The following is a 24,740-nucleotide window of genomic DNA, read 5'->3' as shown; positions in this document are numbered from 1 at the left end:
ATCACAGTGTCAAACATTTTTGAGGTACCAGTCACTGCAGTTTTTCTTAGTGACTGTATCCCTGATGTAGGTTTATGTCCCTAATATATAGTGATGGGGGCTCACTGAAAAGAGAAAGGAGCCATCAGCAGGGTTTAGCCCACAGATCTGCATGTAAAGTGGGTCAACTTGCTCCTGGAGAGCTTAACAAGCTGCTAGAGGAATAAGGCAGCACACTTGATAATTAGCAAGAGGAGGAAGGCATATATGAGGGAGAGGGGGTGCAGGAAGTGGAGGAGTGCAGATGAGAGAATGTGTGAACGTGAGGCTCGACTAAACTCACATTTTCAACATTTCTCTGTGGATTCGTGTAGTTGCATATGTGGTGATGTGGTATTGTTTCTCATTTGTTTTGAAATAATTAGGCCATAACATAAAGGGCAGAAGATGTTGCAGAGGTAAAGCGATGCAAAGTGTTTCTAGCTGATTCTGACCTTTTGAAGCAGCACTGCTGTTTGATCTGTGTGCAGTAGAGGGGGAAATGGTTTGAAAGGCAATCTTTTTTATGCTTGCTATGGTAATGCTTCTTTTATTCTCTAAACTGAGGTCTATTCCTTCATCTACATTGGCAGGATTTCCCTTCATTTCTGGCTTACTGTCAAAGAACGCCAACAGTAGAGGACATAATTTTGGTTTAAAAACAAGATCCAAGACCTTAATTAAGATAAATGATAATAATTAGAGTTTATTCCAGATTATTCAATGATGGCTCGATGCTTGGAGCAAAATTAAATCATGATTAAAAGAAAACACTAGAATTAAGACAGTTGTCATGGGAGTTTTACTGATAACCTGTCCAACCCTACAGCAACACATTTGTGCTTATACAATGCTTTCTCTTCCTCATTTATCACCATTGACAGAAAAGAGAAGAATAAATCAAGGTCTAGTGTACAAACAGCACATGAAATGTTTTTTTTTTCTTTGTTGAAAATCTCATGGTGTTGGGCTATATCTGTTCCCAGCCATCAGTAATCAGGCTATTTCCACAGCTGAGGGAGAAAGATGTAGTCCTAACACCACTGTAAGCATGGGGGCTCAGCTGGAGTTGATGCATGTGTGTGTGTCTTTTGTGTGTGTGTGTATATACAGTATGTGTCCTTTCCTGAAAGCTCAGGTGCTCTCAGGCAGTGTGAAGAGGGTTGTGTGAGGCAGAGAGAGAAAAAGAGTGAGATAAAGACTTAAGAGCTCAGACAGCGAATAGCTGCAGAGCGAGCTGAAGCGAGAGGAAGAAGTCACTTCCATCCTTACTCATATAAGCTTATGAGGGCACACTGTCTCTACTTCATCTGAGAGTCAATTCTAGAGTCACATAATCCATATTTCCTTTTCTGACAGCCATATATACAATAAATATACAGTTTACTGGCTCGCTACTGATACTACAGTGCAGATTACATCCATATATTAGATAGCAACTGTATGTCAGGTTAATTAGAGGCTAACAATTAAAGATCCTCTCCAGACAAGTATTAAGATATATAAAGATCCTCTGCTTGGAACAATAATGTGTGTATGATATGGCTTTTCCACAAAAAAGTATAATTACCATGTTAAAATTCTTAAAATGACATCTACTCCTTCTCCCTCATTAAAAATTCCAGAGTCTATGAATATGTAAATATATTCATGGCAGCGCAGCGGTGCAGCGGCTTCTCTGGCTCCTGGTTATAGTGTAAAGAGTGTTAGGGACTATTCTCTTCACGTGAGTAAGTATGTAGATAACACAACCAGTGCAACTAGGCCAAGAAGGTACAGCCCAACTGAACTTTTGAACATTATCATCAACAACTCGCCCGCCTCACTTCCACTGAAGCTTGGAGCGGCGCTCAGCAGACTGCAGCTCCTGAGGACACAATGCCCTGCAGCAGTGGACTGGCATAGCGGAGTACAATGCCTCACAGGCAAGAGGAAGTGGTGTGCATGGAAGCAGAAGAGGGGTTAGCAAACCAGCCTGTTAGCCAAGCTAAAAGCTAACGTGATCAGGCCAGCCATTCTAACGCTCTTTTTGGTCAACATTTGCTCCCTGGATCTGATCCGACTGGGACTGAGCGCTCATCGATGAGGAACTGTTATGTATTTCTCCTGATGCGAACTTGGCTTTTCAACTTTACGGGTTGCTACTCTTTACTGAGGAGGTAGCATCTTCATATAATTATCTTAAATCATAAATAATTGGTTCCTTAGATTTGTGACGTAGGAAATCCTGCCTGATTGAACTCGTGTTTTTGAGACTGTCCTTGGTACGCCATAGCTTCAAAGTGGAAATGCTCAGCCATAGTGTTGACTGCTTATTTCGCTCCTGATATGTGTTGTAGCATAGCAAGGTTAAAACCTTGATTTTCAGTGGAGGGGGTCTTTAACACATAAAGCTTGTAATACTACATTGTTATTCCACCTTCCTTTGTTTAATTTCCTCACACTGGATGTGTCTTTCCAAACATAAGAACTGATGGTGATCTATCTTTTCATTTCAGTTTGCTGAGGCTCCACAGTAACCCCATGGGGAGCAGGCAATCTCGTGTGAAAAGCCTTTTCAAGTGGCAAGCTACTTAAACACACTGATTTCACATTCAAATTTGTGCTGAAAAAAAGACGACTACTAAGTGGCCAGTGGCTTCTAGTAAGAGTGTGATGAATACAGTAATAAAAAAAACAGACTGTCATTATTATGCTTGAATTACTGCTTCTGTTTGTGTATTTTTCTCTCTTGTTGCAGGGTGCTACAAAAAACAGTTAAAAGAGGAGAATATGTTTGGAAATCTGTCTGACCCTAATGTCAGGTTCATTAAGCAGGCTTACAGAGTTAACCAGCTGTCAGAGTCTGATCAGCTTTTTAGGACTGGTTACGGTTTGAATCATACTGAGCCAAACTGCCTTTGACCTTTGCACCAATTGTCTAATGTGCTTTTTGTAGTGTTTGAAATATAACTTTGTTGCTATGCTATTGGCAAACAGAACAGACAGATCAAACACAGAATCTAACATGAAATGAATGCCATCTGTTTGAACATGCTTTAAATAAAATGCTGGACTAAATAAATCACTAGACTACATCGGTGCTTTATGTAAATGTTCTAAACCATTTTCTAAAAATTAAAGTTACATAGAAAGTAACTATTAAAAAACACATAATTGTGAACTGATGACAAATTTGACAAAAAAATACATGTACGACAGAGACAACAGCGTAACTTCCAACTGCTTTAAGGGTTTGCTGATAAGTACAGAGGACACTATACATATTGCAAGAAGAATACAGCATTCATTTTCATGTAACCCTATAAGATAAATACAAAAAAAGATCACTCAATAAAGGTTGTAATAAAAAGGAGGAACTAATACCAAAAACCACTACATGATATACACTTGTACCGCAGCCAACAGAATAAAGTACAATAATTTTCTCAGTAAATAAATTAATTCCCAGCATTGCCTTACATTCATAAGGCAGAAAGTCAAATCATTGGAGTGGTTTTCTTGTGAGGCTCCTCTAGCCTCTTTGTCTCGATTTGCTGCTTTCTACAATTTTCAGGGCCTTTTTTCATCCGTCATAATATGCTTGAGCACCAGCCAGGAAGAATTATGTCTTGGACTATGAAACAGAAATGTTCTCTGCACATATTGTTATGCATTCTTTGTAGTATATCTAGCAACCACACATAGTAAAGCGTACTCCCATAATCTATATTTCACATCTGACAGGTTTGTGTGTTGTTTACTTAGACAGTGCATATAACAAAACATAACCTCAGCACTTACAGCTTGCAGCATTCATGAACACACCATCGCTGGTGCACACTGATGACAGCTACAGCCACCATCTCTTCTTTAAGATTAACTAAACTCCATACCATATTTATCTTTTAGCTGTAAATTTATATGTATGTACACTTCCAAATCACTGAAACATATAATTTCTTACAATTATTCCAAAGTTTTGAAAAAATACTATATATGTATGTGTTTGTCAGTTAAAAACTCATTCTGTAAAAGAACAAGTAAGGCGACTCCATAGTGTTTTCCAAGGTGCACACGGAGCAAAATTGATGTAATTCAGTCTGAGCAAATTCTAGAGAGGCTTAAAGGCTTTCATCGACAGTAAGTATAATCATACGCCAGTTGAACCAATATGGTTATTTTTGTTGTTCTTTCAGAAAAGGGTAAGCTAAATCCCTCTCATACACATAGTGCATGTACACAGACAGAAAATCCACACATAACCTACTGACTACTGCTAAAACAAACACATGAACCCCCTCTTTCTGTTCCCCTCCCCTCCATAAATGTTCTAGTTCGTCCAACTCAAACAACCCATTCACTCCATCCACTTTATTCCATCTTTCCCTTTCACTCCGGGACAACAAACAAAGGAAAAAGAACTAAGTGGGATGAGACAAGCCGTTTGGTCAGATCAACAGAAAGAAGGAAACTTTGCCGTCTGCCAAGAGGGAGCCCCTACAGTGTGTAAGACTGGTTCTCCACTAATTTATGAACATCAATAGGCAGAAATCAAAACAGACATTAGAAATTACAAAAGAAAATCTAGACATTACTTTGAATAAATTAAAGAATAATAAAACACCAGGGGATGGTCTACCAGCTGGGTGCAATAAGGTCTTCAGAGATGATCTGATGCTGGTACACTTCTTTTAATTGGACACTTGAGAAAACATCTATCCCACTTTCATGGAGAGTGATAATTACTGCTTTTAATAAAAAGAGCAAAAATTACATGTTATGCAGCTCATAAAGATTGATTTTTGTTCAAAACCAGGACAAACGGTGTGTATCTAGAGTCATGCTAGATATTGTATGATTCATACTAATACAAAGGTACTGGAAGGGGATACCAAACATGATAGCACATATTCTCTTTATGTTTAGGAATAACAACATGAATGATCTTTTATCCTGTGTGAATATATTTTGGTATTAGAACAATATGGATTCACTGAAAACTCAACTGATGGCATCAATTATACTCAGCTCCTACTGCCAGAATGAATTAATGTCTCATAGACAATATAAATTTGGAACAATCCAAGGGTCAGGGATGTACTCTGTCACCAGAAGCTTTGGCAAAATAAGAGAAAATGCAAGAAATTACAGTCAATATCATGAGTCACAAGCTTGCATTATATGCTGATGATGAGATAGTATATGTTTGCAACCAAGTATCGGCAATATCTGAGAGGCAGCACTCAAGTCATGTAATATTTCTTACTTGAGGAAGTAAGTCTTCTATATTTGGGGGATGAGAGATGAAAACATGGATGGGATTGCAAAACAAATTGTGTGGATTACATATTCAAGACAAGTATGTGTAGAATTTTTACACAATTATAACATCTTTCAAATGATTCTGATGGCACAAGTTTCTGTATGCAAACAATCCCGGCAAAAATGGTCAACTTGTCAAAACATTTCAGCATCCCTGGGTCAAATGCATTAAACATTTAACACTATTTGATGGATTGTATATAAAGTAAGCAGAACCAACTTCATGTAGGCATCTGACGAGATCATAAGAGAGAAAATTCTACTGAGTTGGCAACATTTTTTTGGCAAACCATGATTTTAAGTGAGGCCAATGATTCAGAGAATATAGTTAAGCCAAATGAATACATGTATTTACCTTTTAAATAGATGTGGCTGGAATAAAACCAACTGTAAACAGGGTGTGAAATCCTTCCCACTAAAAAATACATTTGTAAAACGATAAAGGAAATACCCATTGTAGTCCGCTGAGAGCTGGAACAAGCAGTGTAGTGCTATTGTTAGATTTTTTTGTATCTGGCCAGAGAGCACACAGAGGCAGCTCTGTAGAGCGAGCCACTTACAGTTGCTCAATAATCCATTTACTTGCCTGTGCTATTGGCGTGACTGTAATTTCAATCACATGAACAGAAGGGAGATGCAGTAAGTGGGGAGCTGCCTACTGAAAACTGCCTGATGGTGACTAATAGTTCCTTGCATGTTGGCTTACTAAAGAATAATCAGGTCCCTACAGTGATGAGAGAAGGCAAGGTTAGGGCTTCTCACACTTTACATCTGTTCCTAGAGATGTCAGGATGAAAATGAAAGGCTCCTAAACTCAATTATGGAATGTGCAGTTATTATCTCCCCAAAAATTTAGACTAGAGACAAGGGGGCAGTGCAGGTTCCTTCACATTAGAAATAGACAATATACTTCTGTCTTCAGGAAAAAATGTGATTTTTCTATCAGTTATTGGTCTAAAGTAATTGTTGCTGCTTATAATTGTAATAATAATCTATTTTTGACTACTGGTGTGTTTGACAAATACATCATCTTCTTTTAAAAATTACATTTACGCATAGTTTTTGATGTTTTTGATCAGAAACCAGAGAGAGATTCTGTTGAAATACTGCTACTGACAATAAATTCAGATGTTGCAAAAGTAAAACATCTGTGTACTCTGTATACTACTTGATAAAATGTCAGGCTTTGTATAAAGACACAGCAATTTAAAAGCATAACTACACTAAACAGATTTTAAACCATTATTTCTCTCTTTTTTTGCTCATTTGACAGAGCTCATGAGATCTAGTAAAATTTAAACAATGACACTGCATGTGCAACGATGAAGCCACCCTCCAAGAGAATTGTCCATGTGCCACGGCAAGCCATATTACCATATCAGCATCTTTCCAGGCAGCTTATTTTCCCTACAAACCATTACTTGCTGCCTCGCCTCATTAGCATTGCAAATAACACCTAGAGCAAGAACAGTGATGGCAGCAGCAGAGGAAATAGGACAGAATTAACAAATTATGTGAGAAGCATGGAAAAAACAAGAAAGAGCAGAGTGTAGCAATAGGGAGGTGGGTGATGAAGAGGAGGTGGCAAGAGCATATTACCAATCTGATTATACCTTAAACCTGACATTCTTCGATGATATCCATTTCCAGTAGTGCCATACCTCACTCTTACAGAGATAACATACAATTTATGTACAATGCCCCCTTTCTGACATGCAAGCCTTCAATGTTTACAGTTAGATAATGTAGACCGCACAAAGGGGCTTGAGTTATCTATCCAACTGTGTAGATATATTATCAACTACCTCCTACACCTCTCAAACAATCATTATTGTTGGAGAATTTTATCTACCCTTAGACCCTTAGAATAACACAGAGTTTCGAAACATACAGTAACTTTTCAACCAAATATGACAGCTTTAACAGATTTTCACAGTCAATGTTTTGACCTAACAATTAAGAGAACCAGAATACTGCAATATGCTATAGTATAATGCTATAATATAATTTAAAGAAATGCCTCTCCTTGATGTCCAAACCATATGTTAGGAGCTCCTTGTACAGCACAATAAGTAATTGAACAACAGGTTCTCCTTGGTACTAAAACTGTACTGTAGATTGTGATTAAAAATCTTTGTGGCAGAGAAAACATGAGAGACCAATAAACTAAAGAAAAACTTAAATAATTTCCAAGAACCTGTGACAATTTGATTCTCTCAACCTTACTGAGCTACAATCACACCAATCCACATATTATTTGATTACCAGTACTCATATCCACCTACATTTAAGAGATGTTTAGTGAGTTTTAAAGGTTTTACATGAAAAACTGTCATTAAGATGTGCTATTGCTAATGCTTCTAATCTAAATCTGCCTGCGCAGTCATGTCATTCCTTTTCTGCTGCTGATCTTAAACCCTCCAAAATGTTCAGCTTCATATGCTCATGTTCATTACTTAAAGCAGAATTTTGTTGAATAGCTAAGAACATTTGAACTACTGTAAATGGCCCTCTTCAGACTAGCCTATTTCCATCTTCTCTTAAGACAGCTGTGGTTAAACTACATCCAAGTTTTGTCAACCACAAGGTTCTTTTGGGAAGGCTTCAGAAAGGGTTTGATATCAAAGACACAGCAGGAAGATAGTCTGAAATATATCTTACAAACAAGTACTCTTTAGTGTCACAACAAAGTGAATAGGAAAAACACATGCACAATCAGACAAGTTTTATTTGGGAATGGGGAACATTAAAAGTTTTCGCCAGGCTATCTGTTAGATCTTGCTATTTTGAAGCAACTTTGACCTACCATAGTACTGCAGTTGCATGCACACACAATGTCTGGGTGCAATCAAAGAGGATATTTAATTTATGTTTACTTTCAGTTTTACTTCATAATCTGCCTGCTATAAAGCTTTAGTGGACTCAATTTCATTACTTAGTAAAATGCTACCATAGCTTTTTTTTTTTTTTAACGTTATTCTATGTTTTACACTGTTTAATTGGGTATGGAATCAAAGCACTTCAGCTGCAATCTTGAACTATACAGCAGGAAAACCATGTTGGCAGTACTGAAATAAGTCCACATATCACCGGGTAATGGACTTTGAGAAATGCTGTAATGAAACGGTACAGAGAAAGAGGCCATAAGGAAGAAAAGGGCAGGCTGTGATGTAAGTGCCAGTACTCATCATCTGGTGAAGTCAAGGTCAGGACCTTGTGTGGCCCCATGGTATTTCTGTTTAGCTTTTAAAGAAATGGCTAGAGAATCAGACAGATGCACCAAATTGGCTGGGCAAGACTCAAACTGATTGTCATTCCACTGACTTTCTTTAGAAAGATTTGATTTAACACAGAGCTAAAACGTATTAAAATACAATTTACAACCACTGTGGCCACGCATGTTTGTATTGATGAAAACCATCACTGTCCTTTTTTTTCCTCAGTAACTGGAAACCATTTCATAACAAAGCTGGAAAGTCTTTGAAGGAATGCTTTTAACAGCTCCAGCAGAGCTCACAAGTCAAAAAGACAGTCACAATGGTTATAAATGGCAGTAAATATCGTTTAATTGTTTGTGGCTGTGCTAACTATATTTGCTGGAAACATGTAATGAAACAAGGGTCGTTTTTTTTTAGTCTGTCACTTATGTGGTGCTAAAACTGGTCTAGTTTGTATGGTGAGGACACCTCAATGTGGACTCCCCTCTCAGTGGGGGCAGGCTTGACTTGGAAACTCCTGCACTGTTGCTGCAGCTCTGCTCAACACTCAGTGGGGGTAACACAAGGAGCCCTATAGTGCGGTAATGCAATATTCATGGTAGGGTTTGAGCAGAGCAGTTAAACACAGCAGAGTTGTGGGAAGACCTTCCAGCCCACTATCAGGGAGCAGCTGCTGCTTGGTCTTGTTCCCCTCTCCAAAGCCTATCCTCTTGCTCAAGCATTGTCTGTTTCTTTCTCTGCCCTCCCCTGTTCCCTCTCTGCTGCCTCTCACTCAACCATTAATTTTTAATCACAACTTAAATGGCTGCCTTGGCTGCGGCTGTGGGGGCAGCAAGTCAAGGGCTCTTGCCTCTGGTTACAATGTAGGAAATAAATTTGAAGAGATCAAGCTAAACATACAGGGAGGGAGAGGGCTGACTAGGGAGAAATGTGCAGGGTGGAGGAAAAAAAAAAAACTTGCTGCTGCCATTACAACTTAATTAGAATTTCAACTCTTTCATCTTGGACTTTCCATTGCGACTGCTAGAGGAAATTGAGATCAAATTAAGATAAAGAATTGGATTTTTCAAGGGTTTTTGGGAGCCATGAGAAACTAAGAACGGAGGGAATATGTGGATTTGGATCATATGAGGTAGATACTTAGATCTGTCAAACGGCAGACAGATTGACACTAGCCCAAACAATTAATTGATTTTCTAACTATTTTGATAATTGATTAATTTATAAACTATTTTTTTGTTGCAAAAATGCAAAAACCCACTGGCTCTAGCTTCTAAATTGTGAGGGGTTGCTGTTTTCTAATAGTAAACTATATATTTTTGGATTTTATACTGTTAGTCAGACAAAACAAGCAATCTGAGGATAGGTCACCTTGGGCTTTAGGAAACTGTATTTTTCATTATTTTGTGATTCATTGAATAGAGAAAATAAAAACTGATTATTAAAATAATCCTTAGTTGCAGTCCTAACTGACAGTAGGGCTATAAAAAAAACAGCTTACAGTAGGAGTATATAAAAGGTTGAACCACTTACTCATGAAGGACAAGGTTGTGTGGATGTTGTCAGTGAGGTGGCAGCACTCAGGTTTTCCCCTGCATTATTTATTTTCCGTATTGGGGTGGTCTGACCTACTCTTGTAATGAGAACTAGAGTCACGGTCTGTTTGGAGTCCCGGGGCAACGCTGTGCGACCGTGTCGCTGGATCACTGCTCAACCACACAGGGCTCTACACAGCCACTGTTTGCTCAGACTTCACTTGGACTGTAAAAGTCAAGCCTTGTTGACACATCTGTGCTGTCTCTCCCTGAGGCTAATGGCTATTACATCTGTCTGCTTCTTTTCAGAGGGAGAGGAAAACTGCAAGAATCAAATGCTCTTTTGAAAACAGGCAAAGTGAAAACACTGACAGCTGATGGAAAGCTGACAACCTCCTCTAAGGGAAATCGCTACTGTTGATCTTTCTCACAAGTGCAGCAAGGTGATTATATTGGTTGAGATGTGTTTTGAAAGAATAGTTCATGGCCTTATGGCAGCAGTGTCAATGTTTATACTTAAACAACTGTGTTTTTCTCAGGTCCCTCTTTATACTATTAGGTAATGCCATATTTTTCCTAGTGTGCCCAACATAAACATAAATTTCAACAAAATTACTTTAGAAAGCTATGATGTGGTCAGTAAGTATTTGGATGATGGCACATTTTTTGTTGTATTGGCACGCTGTATGTTCTATGAAACAAATGGGGATTGTATGTGCAATCTTCAAACACATATACACTCAGTTGCCAGTACTAGAGTACTAGATACAATAAATAAATAAAACGGCTGGGTGTTCAAGTGTATGTATCTGTATTTTTTTTTTGTTTTGTTTTTAATTGCTGCATTTTGACTCAACAGGACAACAAAGGTTTAACTTACTACCATTTTACTTTACTTGAATAGTTCAATACATTTTGCATAACTGAAATAATCATAATAAAATAAGGATGCGATAATTATTGGATTTTTAATTTTTTGTCACTCACCACTTTCTATTTTGTGTATTTTGTGGTTTTCATGCCCAGCTGACACAAAACAATGATAACAAATTCCAATTAATTCTTGAACGACTTTTAGACATTGAAATAGCTAATCTAGTTGCTGTCATCTAACTAATCGAAACTAATAAGAGCCCTCAATAAATCATCCTATCAGCTTATCACAGATATATTATATCGGCGTATATGTCAGAAAATAAGTATCAAGAAATTGCAAAGATATAGTATGTTTGAGGTTATTTTAAAACACTGATGCCACTACGAAGTTTGTCTACAAGAGAGCACTGACGGGCTTATTTTAGAACTGTACAGTTTCTCGCTTGTGTGCTTGCATTTGAAATGGGTAGCTTGTACTGTGATTGGTGTTGTGACTGTCGGTCCCTCGCAGCTCTACAGAGCTTTATAGTGTCTTTCAGCTTATGGTTTTGGTTTTATGGCCTGCAATTTTACTGTTTTGATTCTCTCTTACCACTCTCATAGCTCCATCTCCTACATAATGTAGTGGAGCATTTAGCAGCTAAAGAGACAGACATTTCCCCCAAGAGCTGGTGGATAACAAAACTGAGTTAAAAGGAGAGTAAAAATTGGACTAACATTCATCGGGTGGCCAGAAACATGACTCCTAATTAATGCTCATGTGGCTCCATATCTGCTGAATGTGTAAATAGGCAACTGCTGTAGCAACTAATTCATCATATGAGCTTAAAGGACCAGTGTGTATGATTTAGTGGCATCTAGCAGTGAGGTTGCAGATTGCAACCAACTGAATATCCCTCCCCCTCTTCTTCCAAGCGTATAGGCGAGCCTACGGTGGCTGTGAAACTCATGAAAAACGCGAAAGGCCCTTTCTAGAGCCAGTGTTTGGTTTGTCTGTTCTAGGCTACTGTAGAAACATGGCGGTGCAACATGGTGGCCTCTGTTGAAGAGGACCCTCTTCCTATGTAGATATAAAGGGCTCATTCTAAGACAACGAAAATACAGCTATTCTTATTTTCAGGTGATTATACACAAATTAAAACATACTGATGAATATTATATTCCATTTCTGCCAAGTCCGTTCTGCTAAATGCCACTAAATTCTACACACTGCATCTTTAAAAGGTGATGATATGTCAGTGCAGCTTGTTTCCTCAAAAACCAGGTATAAAAAATGTTTAAAGGATTTATGTAGATTATTTTTGTTTATATTACATTATTTTTGTTTATGTTAATAAAAAAAAGGAAAATCGACTGTTATATCCTTATCAGATTCTAAATGTTTTACATCACATCAGTAAACACATAGTGTCAGTTGAGCTACAAAAATAACTCGCTTTTTGTGACATTTTTGATTTTGATATAAAAATGCCTTTACAGCTATGAGGAAACAGTTACTGATGCTTTTTTAACAACCTTAAGTGACCCATTGGCCACGACTGGTTCAGCTGAAAATGCCTAGTCTAACATCCCGACCTCTTTCAGCTACTTAAACTGTGCAAATAATCCACCTACTGTTCCTCAGTTCCTAACCTGACAAATTAACAAAATCAAGGCAGCAGGCCTCTCCCCATCAGTGGAACACACACACACACACACACACACACACACACACACACACACACACACACACACACACACACACACACACACACACACACACACACACACAGGAGTAATCTCTCACTAATCAAGGACATTGATCACGCTGCAAACCACATCTGTCTGCATCCCCCTTCTCAGTGCTGACCCAGATTGATCACTGGCTTAGAACAGAGACAAAGAGGTAGGGAGAGAGAAAAGATGGACAAAACAGAGATAATAAACACTGGAAAATATGGGGTATAATAAAAAAAAAGGTCAGGGACAGATGTGTTAAACTCAGTTTTGGTATCACAGTCATGAAATTCAATTTTCTAGAGAAACCTTAAAATAGAAATGTGTATCCTTTTGCTCATACTGTATGTATTACATGTTAGAGCACAGTAACTATGATGCAACAAAACAGAAAACAAAAACACATTTTAGCTTCACTAGCGTGAATGCTGTGTTGAATTGAAGCCAGTAAGTAGAGTGTGTCTCCATTCACCCATTCTGGTACATAAGAAAAAAAAATGTCTGACTATAGCAGAAACTGTACTGCATACACTGTGTGGTGGAGACATTAACATCTGAACGTCCGAACCCTGGATCATGTGACTGAGAATGAATGACTGGCTGTGTACTTTACAAGCCTCCGATAAGTATGAAAACAAGTAAAGAGCCCAAACCTGCATGTGCAGGCTTTTACTATGTTTCTCCCAGGAAAAGTATGGACGATCAATTGTAGCGTGGAAATAATTTGGTTACAAGGCAGACAAATCCACTGTGCTGAGTGCATGAAAACAGGCATCACTCTCCTTGCTACACTTTCATCCGTGTTTTATTCCTGAAGACTAAATTAATTTTAACCTCAGCAGTATTAGCCCTTGGGGCATTGCCAGGAAAACTAGTTTGTGCAACAATATAGTAACAGCAATAGCTCAGAAAAGGACAATGTAAGCATCTCTCAGGCCTGTATCACCAAATAATGTATGTTTAACCCAAGGGCCTGTTTAACCACATTTGCAACATGCAAGCTGCTATTTTCAACTTGGGATCATTTCCCCTTTTGCTTATTTTCACATGTTTATCTAATCAAAAACAAACAGCATTTTTGCAACTCACTTATCTGCAATTTAAATTTATCTGCCATTTGCAACCAACATCCATTTGTGAAATATGACGCTGCCACTGGTTGTGATCTGCGTGTAAGCACTGCTCGCAAATAGCCTCCGTGAAACGGGCCACAAATATAATAACATGTATGCATGAAGCACACAAATGTTTTAATAGACTGTAATAATAATTACATTAGCTCAAATTCAAATAATGACTAAATAAAATGGTTACTGCAAGAATCATGTTATTCATGCAGAAAACGTGACAAAAGAAAGCACTGACATGTCAAATGCTGATTGATATGGATTTTGTAATGGTGACTGATAAAGGCAACAATGCTTGGTTAAGATAAGAAAAGACAAATCTATTGCTACAACACAGAGCAATTTCCTTACACAGCCTTTTCACCCTTTACTGAGATGGAAAACCAAGAGGTTTCATTACCAAGGGCAGCTGATAAAATGTTTTAGCTCAAGTGCAATCAAATACTACAGAGCTCTTAGAATAGATCTCAAAGTCAAGGCTGCAGAATCCTTAAAAAAAATGTTATTTGATAATAGTAGAGTATAAATCTTCATTTGTGCCTGGCTCTTCAACAAAATACAAGGTGATAATCATGGAATAGAGAAGAACTCATGCCAGATTTTTCTTATTCCAGTAAGTGCAGTGAGAGAAAAATGTGGATATAGCAAAAGTTTTCAAACTGTATTTTGAAATTTTAAGAAATACTTGAAAAAAAAAAAAATCAATAGACACCTGGATCCTTATCTGCAGCAAAAATTGATCACTTCTTTCATATATAACCTTCATGGTAACCACCAATGGTAGCCAAAAATGTAAGTTATTTTCTCCCCAAGCTGCAGCTGAGATGAAGGTGAGGAGACCGTTCTCAACAGATAATGTCTTCTTTGTACAAGGCAGTATGTAAGCAACTGCAGTATGTTATATCTGTTAATGTTTGTTAATTGAAAAATACGGTTTTCATAAGAGCACAGCAAAATACTCTGTTGCCAGTGGAAGCAGTTCAGCATGCAGGAATGTTGTCACTGAATCTGTAAGGACAAGGAGGATCTAGTATGGCAGAGTTTATTGCTTGGGGCTCCCATGCCTGTGTGCTCTGGTCTCTGCTCAACAGCTCAGCTCTCTCCTCTCTTCTCCTCTCCTCTCCCCATTAACCGGCTGACAGATCAGTAATAAACACAGCCTGTCACCTTCAAGGCCTGCCTCTCATTTACTAGAGAACACATGAAACCCAGCTCTCTCGTTCCCTCTCTATCTATCTCTCTCTCTCTTCCCTTCATCCGCTGGGCTCATTGGAGCTGAAACCTGATTTTTGGCCCCGGCAGCCTCCTAGGCAGCAAATTCTCCTCTGCACCCAGATAGTCCTGAAAAAGGCATGAATATTAAATGGAAAATCCATGAATAAATAACCAAAAAAGGACTTCCGTCGCTCTAACCTCTTTCTGTCTCCTAGCAGTGGATGACAGAAGAAGAGCATAGGGGAGAAATAGAGGAGAAAAAAAAAAACACGACCACCTCAGGAGAGAAGGTGGACATTTGTTAGGTAATTGGCTTTCTCTATTTGCAATCCCATGGTGCTGCGATTTCACACATAAAACAAAGAGGTAATCACAAGGTAACAGTGCAGCTGATGGTTAGCAGAGCAACATTCAAATGCAATATTTTCACTGGGAATATACTGTGTTATTTCCATATGTGGTTCAATTGGAGGAGTAAAAGCCATACATATTGCAACAGCCAGATAATATATGCGTGGTAAAATGCAAATGACATTGAGAACAGAGCAGGAAGTGCAATGTGTACAAGGGATATGATGTTAACTGCATAAACAAACAAATAAAGAGAATACTTTATTTGTGATATATACCTACTAGTCCCTCGGTATGTGGCAGGAACAAGTGAATATAGATTACTTTGCTTCAAGCAATTCCCACAAGAGTGCTTCATATGTAGTGTACTGGATTTCAGTGGTCTGCATTTTTAACAGAGCAATGGAGACAAATCACAGGACAAGCGTTCACTGGTGAATAAGTTACTATTTGTGCTGTTGCTGTATTATACGTGCATGTGCGGGTTAGTTTTTCCGTATAAATAACACTCCCGGTGTCATCCAGCAGCCCTTGATGGCTGCTGGATGACACCGGGACACCGGGAGATTGAGTCAATTCAACAAACTGAATATGAGAAGTAAAACAGTAGTTAAAGTTTTAATATTTCATATTTTTCTGAAATCAAACCTTATTTTTGTTACTATTTATGGTATTGGTTTCTGCAGTAGCTATTCAATGTATTTACATTCAGTGATTATCACTCTATATTATTAATGGTGGAGTCTGCCATTCCTGCGTGAAATTCATTTTGCTTACCTACGCACAAGGGGATGCACATGAGACAATACATGCATGTAATCAGTGTCATTGTTCTCTACTCTACTATAATCAAGTCAGAGATGTATTGATAATGCATGCTGAACATTTGCTACAGCTGCCGTTTCACATTAAAAGCTTTAGTTGGGAAGCAGATTAGCAAAGTTTGTGCTGATGGCGATTGTTCGTCATGGTCATTTTTGGCGCTTTTTGACAGCGGATGAGTTTTAAATATTGCAGAGAGTAATGAAACACCTCCAATCCTTTCAGCAAGGTAAGCAACTCCTGTGCTCTGCTGTTTGTGTGGAAAACTACTCAAACCGTGCAAAGCATGAAATCAGATTACAGTTGCTCATGGCACGATGGATAAAGGCCAATTATTGACTGACTTCTTTATTTAAACAACATACGTTTGTTTGCTGCACTGTCTTGCACAGAGCAGCTGCTCAAAGAGTGTTTGCTGCCCCAGAAGTCTGAGCCTGAGGTATTAAACTGCACTTCCTGTTACCACCAGTAACCATGGGCAACCAGAAGATTACAACTATATGTTAACAAGACAATCATAGATAAAGGCTTCACAATTGGTTGATAATTACCCAGCACAGTTTTATCATATTCATAATGAAAATAAGAAAGTTTAAATACTCAATTACCACCCAACTGGTAAAAAATATATTCTCCTTTATTTGGAGATCAAGCAAAGCCTCTTTATTTTATTTCTTTTTTTCTTTACATCATTGGTGGATAATAGGAATCAAATATAACAGAGTTGGGTATTAAGGATAGATATTACTAATGAGTAAAATTACACTTTTCATGATATATATTAAATTATGTATTAGGGTGGATTTTCCTGCCCATTTTCATTAATCTATAACTTCACACAGTCTTAGAATATGATGCTGACAGAGCAAAATAGTTTGGATGATAGAACATTGTTACAGTATATATGCTGTCAAAAAACAAGTGTAGTGATATTTCAAAAAACTGTTTGAATGGCTATTGAAACATGGGTGTTCAGGTCCCTGAGAATCCTGTTGTACATCAAATAGATAATCTGAAGAGAATTATGTTGGCACCTCAAGCTTAAGGCACAACATCTACTTTGTCGACCTTGTGGTCCTTCGAAATGACTCCAGTCTCCAGTGATTTTGAGATTATACATGTCAATGACTTACATGACTAAAGATAAAAAGATCTAATCATGACCTGCTGCTGGAGCTGAATTTCTCATCTTACCAATTATATCCATGACTTCCTACCCTGTAGTTGGATCAAACCTCAGCAAAAGAGAGCTCTTTTGTATCTGCTGGAGAGCCATCAGTGTGACTAATCTTTATAGAAAAAGATAAGCCAATGTTCACAAAGCACTCACTGAATTCATACGTAGTATCACAAGGGTTATATGTTCAGAACCAAACTGAGTGAAGAGCTGGGAATGACCTTTTCTTCTTTAAAAGCCATTAGAGGACGCTCCCTTTTGTTTCTAAAATGGGTAACAATTACTTCTTTTCCCTTTACACTTTCTGTGAGCAGCACTGTATGTGATTACAGAGATTAATTTAAATGTTAAACTCATGTGTGAATGTACTTTTTTGACATTATAGCACACTAGATAAACCTCTGTGAATCTTTATAGAACAAATACGCCACCAATCTGATTTCTTAAATAAATCCAATATTGAACAAAAGGCTGTAGATGCCTTGAGCTTATCAAACACATTTTAATACTCACTGCTCCTGAACTGTTGCACTTCTTTGTCTAGTGCCATGGGCACACTACATGACTTTCAAAGTCATCAGATCGCTGTACTGTTCACACTACACAACTTTCTCTCTTGTAATCGGGAATCTTGAAGACTTTTTGGTTTGCAGACTACATGACTGATTGAAGACGGGGGGGTCACACGTTACAAGATCTTTCACCAGAAGGCATCCCTGACGAGGCTCTCAGCTCTCCTGACTACATTTTGTCACGAAAACACACACCAGATGTGACACGGGAAATGATGCGATGCGTGTAAATAAAGGTAAATAAGGTAAATAAATAATTTTGCAATGAAAACGTAGCTGCCTGCTCATATTGTGGTCCCCCCTCCCCATACAAATAGATGCATGACAAGAGGAGGTTCAGGGAGCAGCTGCTGATGACAGCAGATTAGTTTGCTCTGCTGTCATCGTCCTGTGTCTGCCTCATCCCGTGTCTTATTGGCTGTAACTCGTTGCCACCCTCATCGCCAGTCACAACACTTTTCACACTACAACATTTGGACTCCCTGACAGGTCCAGATATTTAGCCAGCTCAATATCTTTTGGGCATCTGTGAGGCATCAGCGAGCTCTCAGATTGCGTCTTTGAACAGTTCACACATAGCGATCGAGCACTGATGTGTGAGCACCAAGCAAACGCCGATTTGCCTCTGATCTGGAGCTTTTGTTGGCAATCTCCAAAAACGAGTGGAAAATCAGGGCTAAAATCGTGCAGTGTGAACTCGACATAATGCAGTGCTTTTGTCAGTTGAAGATAGGAGTGCTTGTACAAGAGATTTGTGCTTTTTTTTTTCTTGCTGGTCGAGCACTCTCTAAACAAGGCTTAAAGCCATTTGACTCACTCATGGAACATTACACTGGGTATGCACTCTTCATGCTTGGAAGCAACAGGATTTTAATTCTTTGGAGGCATCATAATAGGAAGGTCAAATATAATACTCAGGTTACCTAATGCTTCGTTTTGTATAACAGCAAGAAACAGCTTCTGGCTCATTCAGTAACAAAAGTCCCAGCATGGCGTTTTTCCAATTTAAGTTGAGTTGGAGGTACTTCAAAGTTCTGCCTGTGAACAAATACCTGGAAGTATCTAAAGATAAACCAAAATACTATGGGGGTGTGTTTAAAGTTTACAGAAATGTATAGTCTTTTGTCACGAGGAACAGACGTTATTCTAGCTTTGTGCAGTTTAAACAGATGAAGGAGGTGGAACAGGAATAGTTCGACCCAGAAACAAACTACCTACCTGACTGTGAAGAGTCAGAATAACACACTGAATTGATTACAGCAGTCTAAACTCAGTCAGACTACAGGATATTGTTCAGATTTGTTGAGATTCTAGTCATAAAATCAAACATGTTTGGTTGGTTATTGTGATGACCCCACTTGGTTTCAGGTTCAGTAGTGGGGCAAAAGATTCAAGTCAGTCATCTTGAGTGCTACATGATAATGACCTGTCCACTGTGATCTGCCCTATATTTCCAGAGACCAAGCAAGGCTCTCCATAATGTTGAAAATAAGTTGTTACGGTCAGATTAGGGCTGTAATTGGCTTTTAAATTATGTAGTGTGTCTACAGCTTTAGGATCAGCTGATGTACAAGCTCACAGGTCATGCAACACATTAAATCTGCGTTCATGGAAACCTCCAAGATGGACTGCTAGGTAACTAATGCAATCAGTTTGGCACTTTCACAAGAAATAGAGCTTAAAAGGTGAATTTGTTGATTAAAAAATGTTATTATAGGGTGAAGAGCAGGTTTGGGTTGGAATTTTGTATTAGAGCTAATATATATATGTAGGGGACCGACGTCAGGAGCACAGTGATATATGGTTTACTTTTATAGCAATGTGTACACATCCATACCATACAGAGGATGTCAGGCTAATTAAAAAAACCTGAAAAAAATCAGGGATGTGAAGGATAGCTAGAAGGAAGAGCTAAAGGAAATGTGGGTTCATGACAGAGAGCCAAATAGCTTTCAACACCCATACTGACCTTCAGCTTACACAGAGGCACACACACACAGATACAAATGTTCACAGGATGTGACCATAAACCATAATGCACCTCCCTTATTGCAGCGAGTGAGCCTTGGCTGTATGCCATTTTAAATGTCACACACTCCTCCCCAGGGTAATGACTGATCAACCTGAGTTTGCATCTAGTATAACCTAGCATATTATCTACAAAGCCAACTGTAAAACTGGCTGGGAGAGAGAGGCAGTAATACATTATTTGATAATTGCCAAATGCATCCAATAATGTTCATCCTTATGTGGATGTGCTGGCTTTACAGTCCCTTCAAGCCTCCAGCTGTAGTATACAATTTTATTATACTGACAGTAATTAAAAAGGTTTGCTAGTAATGACGATCCAACAAAAAAACAACCACCTTGTCTGCAACTTTGAGCTCATTTGGTTGGTTTGCTAGTCTCACAAATCAAAACAATTCTCATTCATATAAAAACTCAAGCAGCTGAAGGCCACATGCCGAGTAAAACTGAAGTAAAGAAGTGATGGTTATGATACCATATGTATAGTTTAAAGTAATTTTGTTGTGTTATATTGTCTAAGTGGGTAATGTCTAAGAAGAGTAGTTCCTACCAAGGTAACAGCAAATGGGGATAAACAATAAAACAAGACTAAAATGACAGTGAACATTTAAACGGGGGAGACAAAGAGGACATTAATGGGATGTGTTTCTGCTTGCATTATATTTTAGCAGCTAATACTTGATAACCTGATAGGCTGGTTGCTGTAAGTTAGTTACCAGCTAATATTCAACAGAACTTCCATTTCCTTTTTCTACAACATGACTGATTCTTTCCTTAAGCAATTCTGCAATCTAAGCAGCCACTAAAAGCAATTTTTACATATTACCAAAGACACTATCTACCACATTAATGTTTAATGCCTATATGAAAAAAAACATCAACTGTTAACATTATGTAATAAAGAGGATCTGCTGAAAGGAAAGGAAGATCAGAGAACTGTACATCCTGTTTTTTTACTCATTCTGATAAGACATGAGATGGTTGGCAATGCAAGTGAAAAGCGGATCTTGCTGGGGGAGCAAAAAAATACTTGTGCTAAGCCCCCATGAGTAAGACAAGCGGCAATGCCTTGACCCGTAAGATGCACTGGGAATTGAGGTGGAAAAGGGGGCAAGAGAGCAAGAGAGTGAGATAGTGAAAGCTAGCTGGCGACCTGGGAATAAGACTGTGTAGGTCCAGTGGGTCAGGATAACCAATCCATATAACCAGGTAGATTATACAACAGGAAGCATGTTGTGACCAATGCACATTACCATGACAAATGCATGCAATATATGCAAAACTGTAGAAATGCACAGAATTAAGTCATAACGATGAACATTTTCACATATCAATGCTCTTACATGTGAGTTAGTTAAAGTTATGTCCGGTATGTTATGTAGCAATGTTGTGTATCTTATCTCAGCAAACAAGAACAGCAGTTTGAAGACTAATTTACTTAATCCTTTGAATTAATACTTATCTTCAGAAAATACTAAAGTCAAAAGTTTGACTGGTACCTTCCCATTCACTTGAATGAGAAAGTGTGTCCAAACCTTTGACTGGTGGTGGTGATGATGATGATTGTGTGTGCATTTGGCTGAGAATAGGTATATCAAATTACGCATGTGAGAGCCAGAGACAGAACAAAGCTGTAAGGCAGTTGGATAAAAAAGAAAGACAGAGCATTGTACTTTACCACAGGATCTCAGCAGGTAATGACATGCAAAATGTCACTGGTTCAGAATAAAGAAAACCTACTTAAATTACTACTGATAAGAATTCTTTATGGATGATATAAATGTCATCAAAACAAAACAACAGTACAAAGGCCTTCTTTAAGCATCTCTGTTTTGTCTTAGGCAGGACTTAGCAGTCTGATCCTTTTTGAAGTGGAAAAAACTGCACAGTTAAGTGACATCCCTAATTTGTCTCCTTTGGAGAAAACTTGGAGTTATCACAAATGAAATGAAAAAATCTGGCTGTAGGTAGAAATGAATCATGAGGTATATTAGTGGTTAAGAGTTTACTATGGCCAAGTTCAACAAAGCCACATTTATTTATCTAGCAATACAAAGTAAGCTGCTGATTCATAAAACCACAAGCTACTGTCAGTTGAAATAATGTAGATACAGACTGCATGAAATCTAAAGAAAACCTGTAAGAATGTGTCTGTATGTTTCATTAAATCCAGCCTTTTATTTAAAAAAAACTGTTTTAATGAGAGTTAGAATGTATGTATAAACAATTTAAGACAACTAAAATGAAAATGCAAAAATATTACTTGAGGCCCATATGAGTAGGCCATATTTTTAGACCAAATGTAGTGTAACAGGAAAGTGCAAAATTCCGACAAAATCTAAATGTAGCCAAACGCTTTAAATGTATTCACAGAAGTCTTCTGTATCAGTGATCAAATTCAACACATTTTTAAAGACCTGCTGACATCCTGTTTAACACTTCATTTCATTTTGCACTGTCCAAGTCTGTGCTAAGCCTTTAAAACCTTCTGTTCCTCATTTTCACAAAAATGTAGACAAGGTCATCATATCCGTTTTAGTGAAAAAAGCTCACAACTCCTGCTACATTTTACCTTGAGCCTCTCAAAAAGCCTTCTCCATCGATCTGGAAAGATCTGAAAGAGGCACAGCTGCATAAACAATCCTCTCAAGTCTTTAGAGGGTTTTGAAATATTAACAAAAGAGCTTGCAGGTACATCATTTTGCAGCAGCAGCAATGGCAGCGGAGGGAAAATGTGTTTGAGCCCTATTATAAATCACACAATACAGCAACAACATTGCACATCCAGGCCTGGCTTGTCCCCCAGGCAACCTGACAGCAAAATCCCATCTTTACAGATGGCTCTTGGAGAGGATCTATACATGTGAATGTGGGAGAATGCTTTGTGTGTTTATATGTGTGTGCAATTTTGATGATTAATGAAAATATACTAATCAGGGACTCTGCCTTGCATTATCATTCTTTTACATGTCTATTTATGTATGCATGTGAGCATATAAACACAGAGGAGAAAATGATAAAAAATATTTTTTAAAAATCCTTAGTCTGCTCAGGCTAATTTCATCCACTCCACTTCCCTTGACATGAAAGAAGTAGGACTTACAGATCTTGTGCTTCCCTTTCATGGGGAATTTCACCAGCAGTTCCTGGGGGCTGGTGCAGATGAAGACGAATGGGGAAGCGGACTCCTCACAGGTATCAGGGAACTGCAGGGGTGAGGGGGAGGAATGAGGGAAAGAACAGTTAAAAAAAAAAAAGAACATCTCACGCAAAACTAACATGAACATATTGTTCACGGAATATGTTAAAGTCTCATGATGCCCAGTATCACTGTTATGAATCATTCAGTGAGTGTCTCTGTTTATACGCCTACATCATGTAAGATGTCTTCCATGCCTGATGTAATACTACATGCCTGACAGCAACTGATAGTTATGAGTCTCTCAGGGTCTTATGCACAATAATTGCACAACTAATGATGTAGCTGCTAATGAGAGCAGTTGCACTGCTTATGAGCAGTACAAAATTTATTATAACCATCACCAAAATCCAACACATACAAAGACATTTTCAGATACTATCTTGTGTGTGTACATACTGTCAAACATACAATCTTGACTGTGCACTAATAAGACTGTCAAGACCAAGTAAACTGTATTTATGTGTGCATCTATTAAATATAGAATCATAATTTTACTTCCAAAACATCCTAATGTATCAAAACCATGGTTCTATATCTACAGAAATACATCAGATTTAACCACATCCATGACATATTTATGTGTAACATATAACATGCCATACAACATTCCTATGAAGGAGAGGGTGTTTTACAGCATATAATTGACAGCATCCCACAGCACACAGAGGCCTAGAGACAAGAGAAAGCCACTCTTTCCCTGTGTTATTGATTGGTCTCTCAGGTGAGAGTATGGAATTGACTGACACAGTGACAAAGGAGTCATCTTTCCCATCACTGGCAGCCAACGGCTCTCAGCTCATCCAATTTCCTCCGGCGCTATCAGATAGTGCCCATGATTGCATCTAGCCAGCCAGGAAGCGGCTCTTTTCATGACAGCATGCTTTTTCCTCTCTCTCCCCCCACCCCCCTCTCTTATTCACAGCCTCTCTATCTCCCTCAAAGGAGCACTGAAGGTTGTGACAAATTTGGGGCTTTTAAGGGAAATCAACAGAGTCGGCAACCCATCTGTATGATCCTTGACAAATTGGGGAGAGATAATAGAGATGTTTATTTCAGATTACAGTACATGTCGACTTGAGTGTAATACACCGGTGAGAGATAAAATATGTAAACACTCAGAGTCATTAAAGATTGGTGGGGACTCTAAAAGATCCCATGATTCCCGCTTCCTATGTCAAATTCCCAAAAATTAGGTCTCTCAGTCAAGTAGGCTGTCTCCAAATTAAAAATTCCTCAGACAGTCCTTGAACAAAATTATCTGTGATTTAGAAGGGATTAAACATGATGAAGGTCATGAGTCCAAAATGTTGTGTTCGGGGATAAGAATAGAACTGGTCTACATTTTTTTTTTTTTATTGTCAACAAATCCTATGAAAAGATCAAAACCAACTATGAATTGATCCTTCTGACAAGTGCTAATATATATCTTATTTGTCTGTGCTATTGACCTCCATTGTTTCTAAAAATTATTAAAAATACACCAGTGAGCTACACCGTTAAACAAGGTGACACATTCTTTTACGATGAACACGTGTAGTTTATTTTGAGTCGTTCGTAGTTTATTCCATGACAGAAAATA

At 38.3% G+C, this 24,740-nt stretch overlaps 1 protein-coding gene across 1 annotated transcript in view; it reads right to left on the bottom strand.

Annotated features, from left to right (window-relative positions):
- trip4 (thyroid hormone receptor interactor 4) overlaps window positions 1–24,740 on the bottom strand; it is a 78,029-nt gene that overhangs the window by 22,276 nt on the left and 31,013 nt on the right. The window contains exon 12 of the mRNA XM_044354724.1: window positions 23,063–23,165. Within this exon, the coding sequence (XP_044210659.1) occupies window positions 23,063–23,165 (103 nt within the window). The remainder of the gene's footprint in view (window positions 1–23,062; window positions 23,166–24,740) is intronic.

The sequence above is a fragment of the Thunnus albacares genome, chromosome 1, assembly GCF_914725855.1.
Source record: "Thunnus albacares chromosome 1, fThuAlb1.1, whole genome shotgun sequence".
Classification (NCBI taxonomy): Eukaryota; Metazoa; Chordata; class Actinopteri; order Scombriformes; family Scombridae; genus Thunnus; species Thunnus albacares.
Note: the sequence above shows the minus strand (reverse complement) of the source record. Positions and strands in the feature narration are given on the sequence as shown.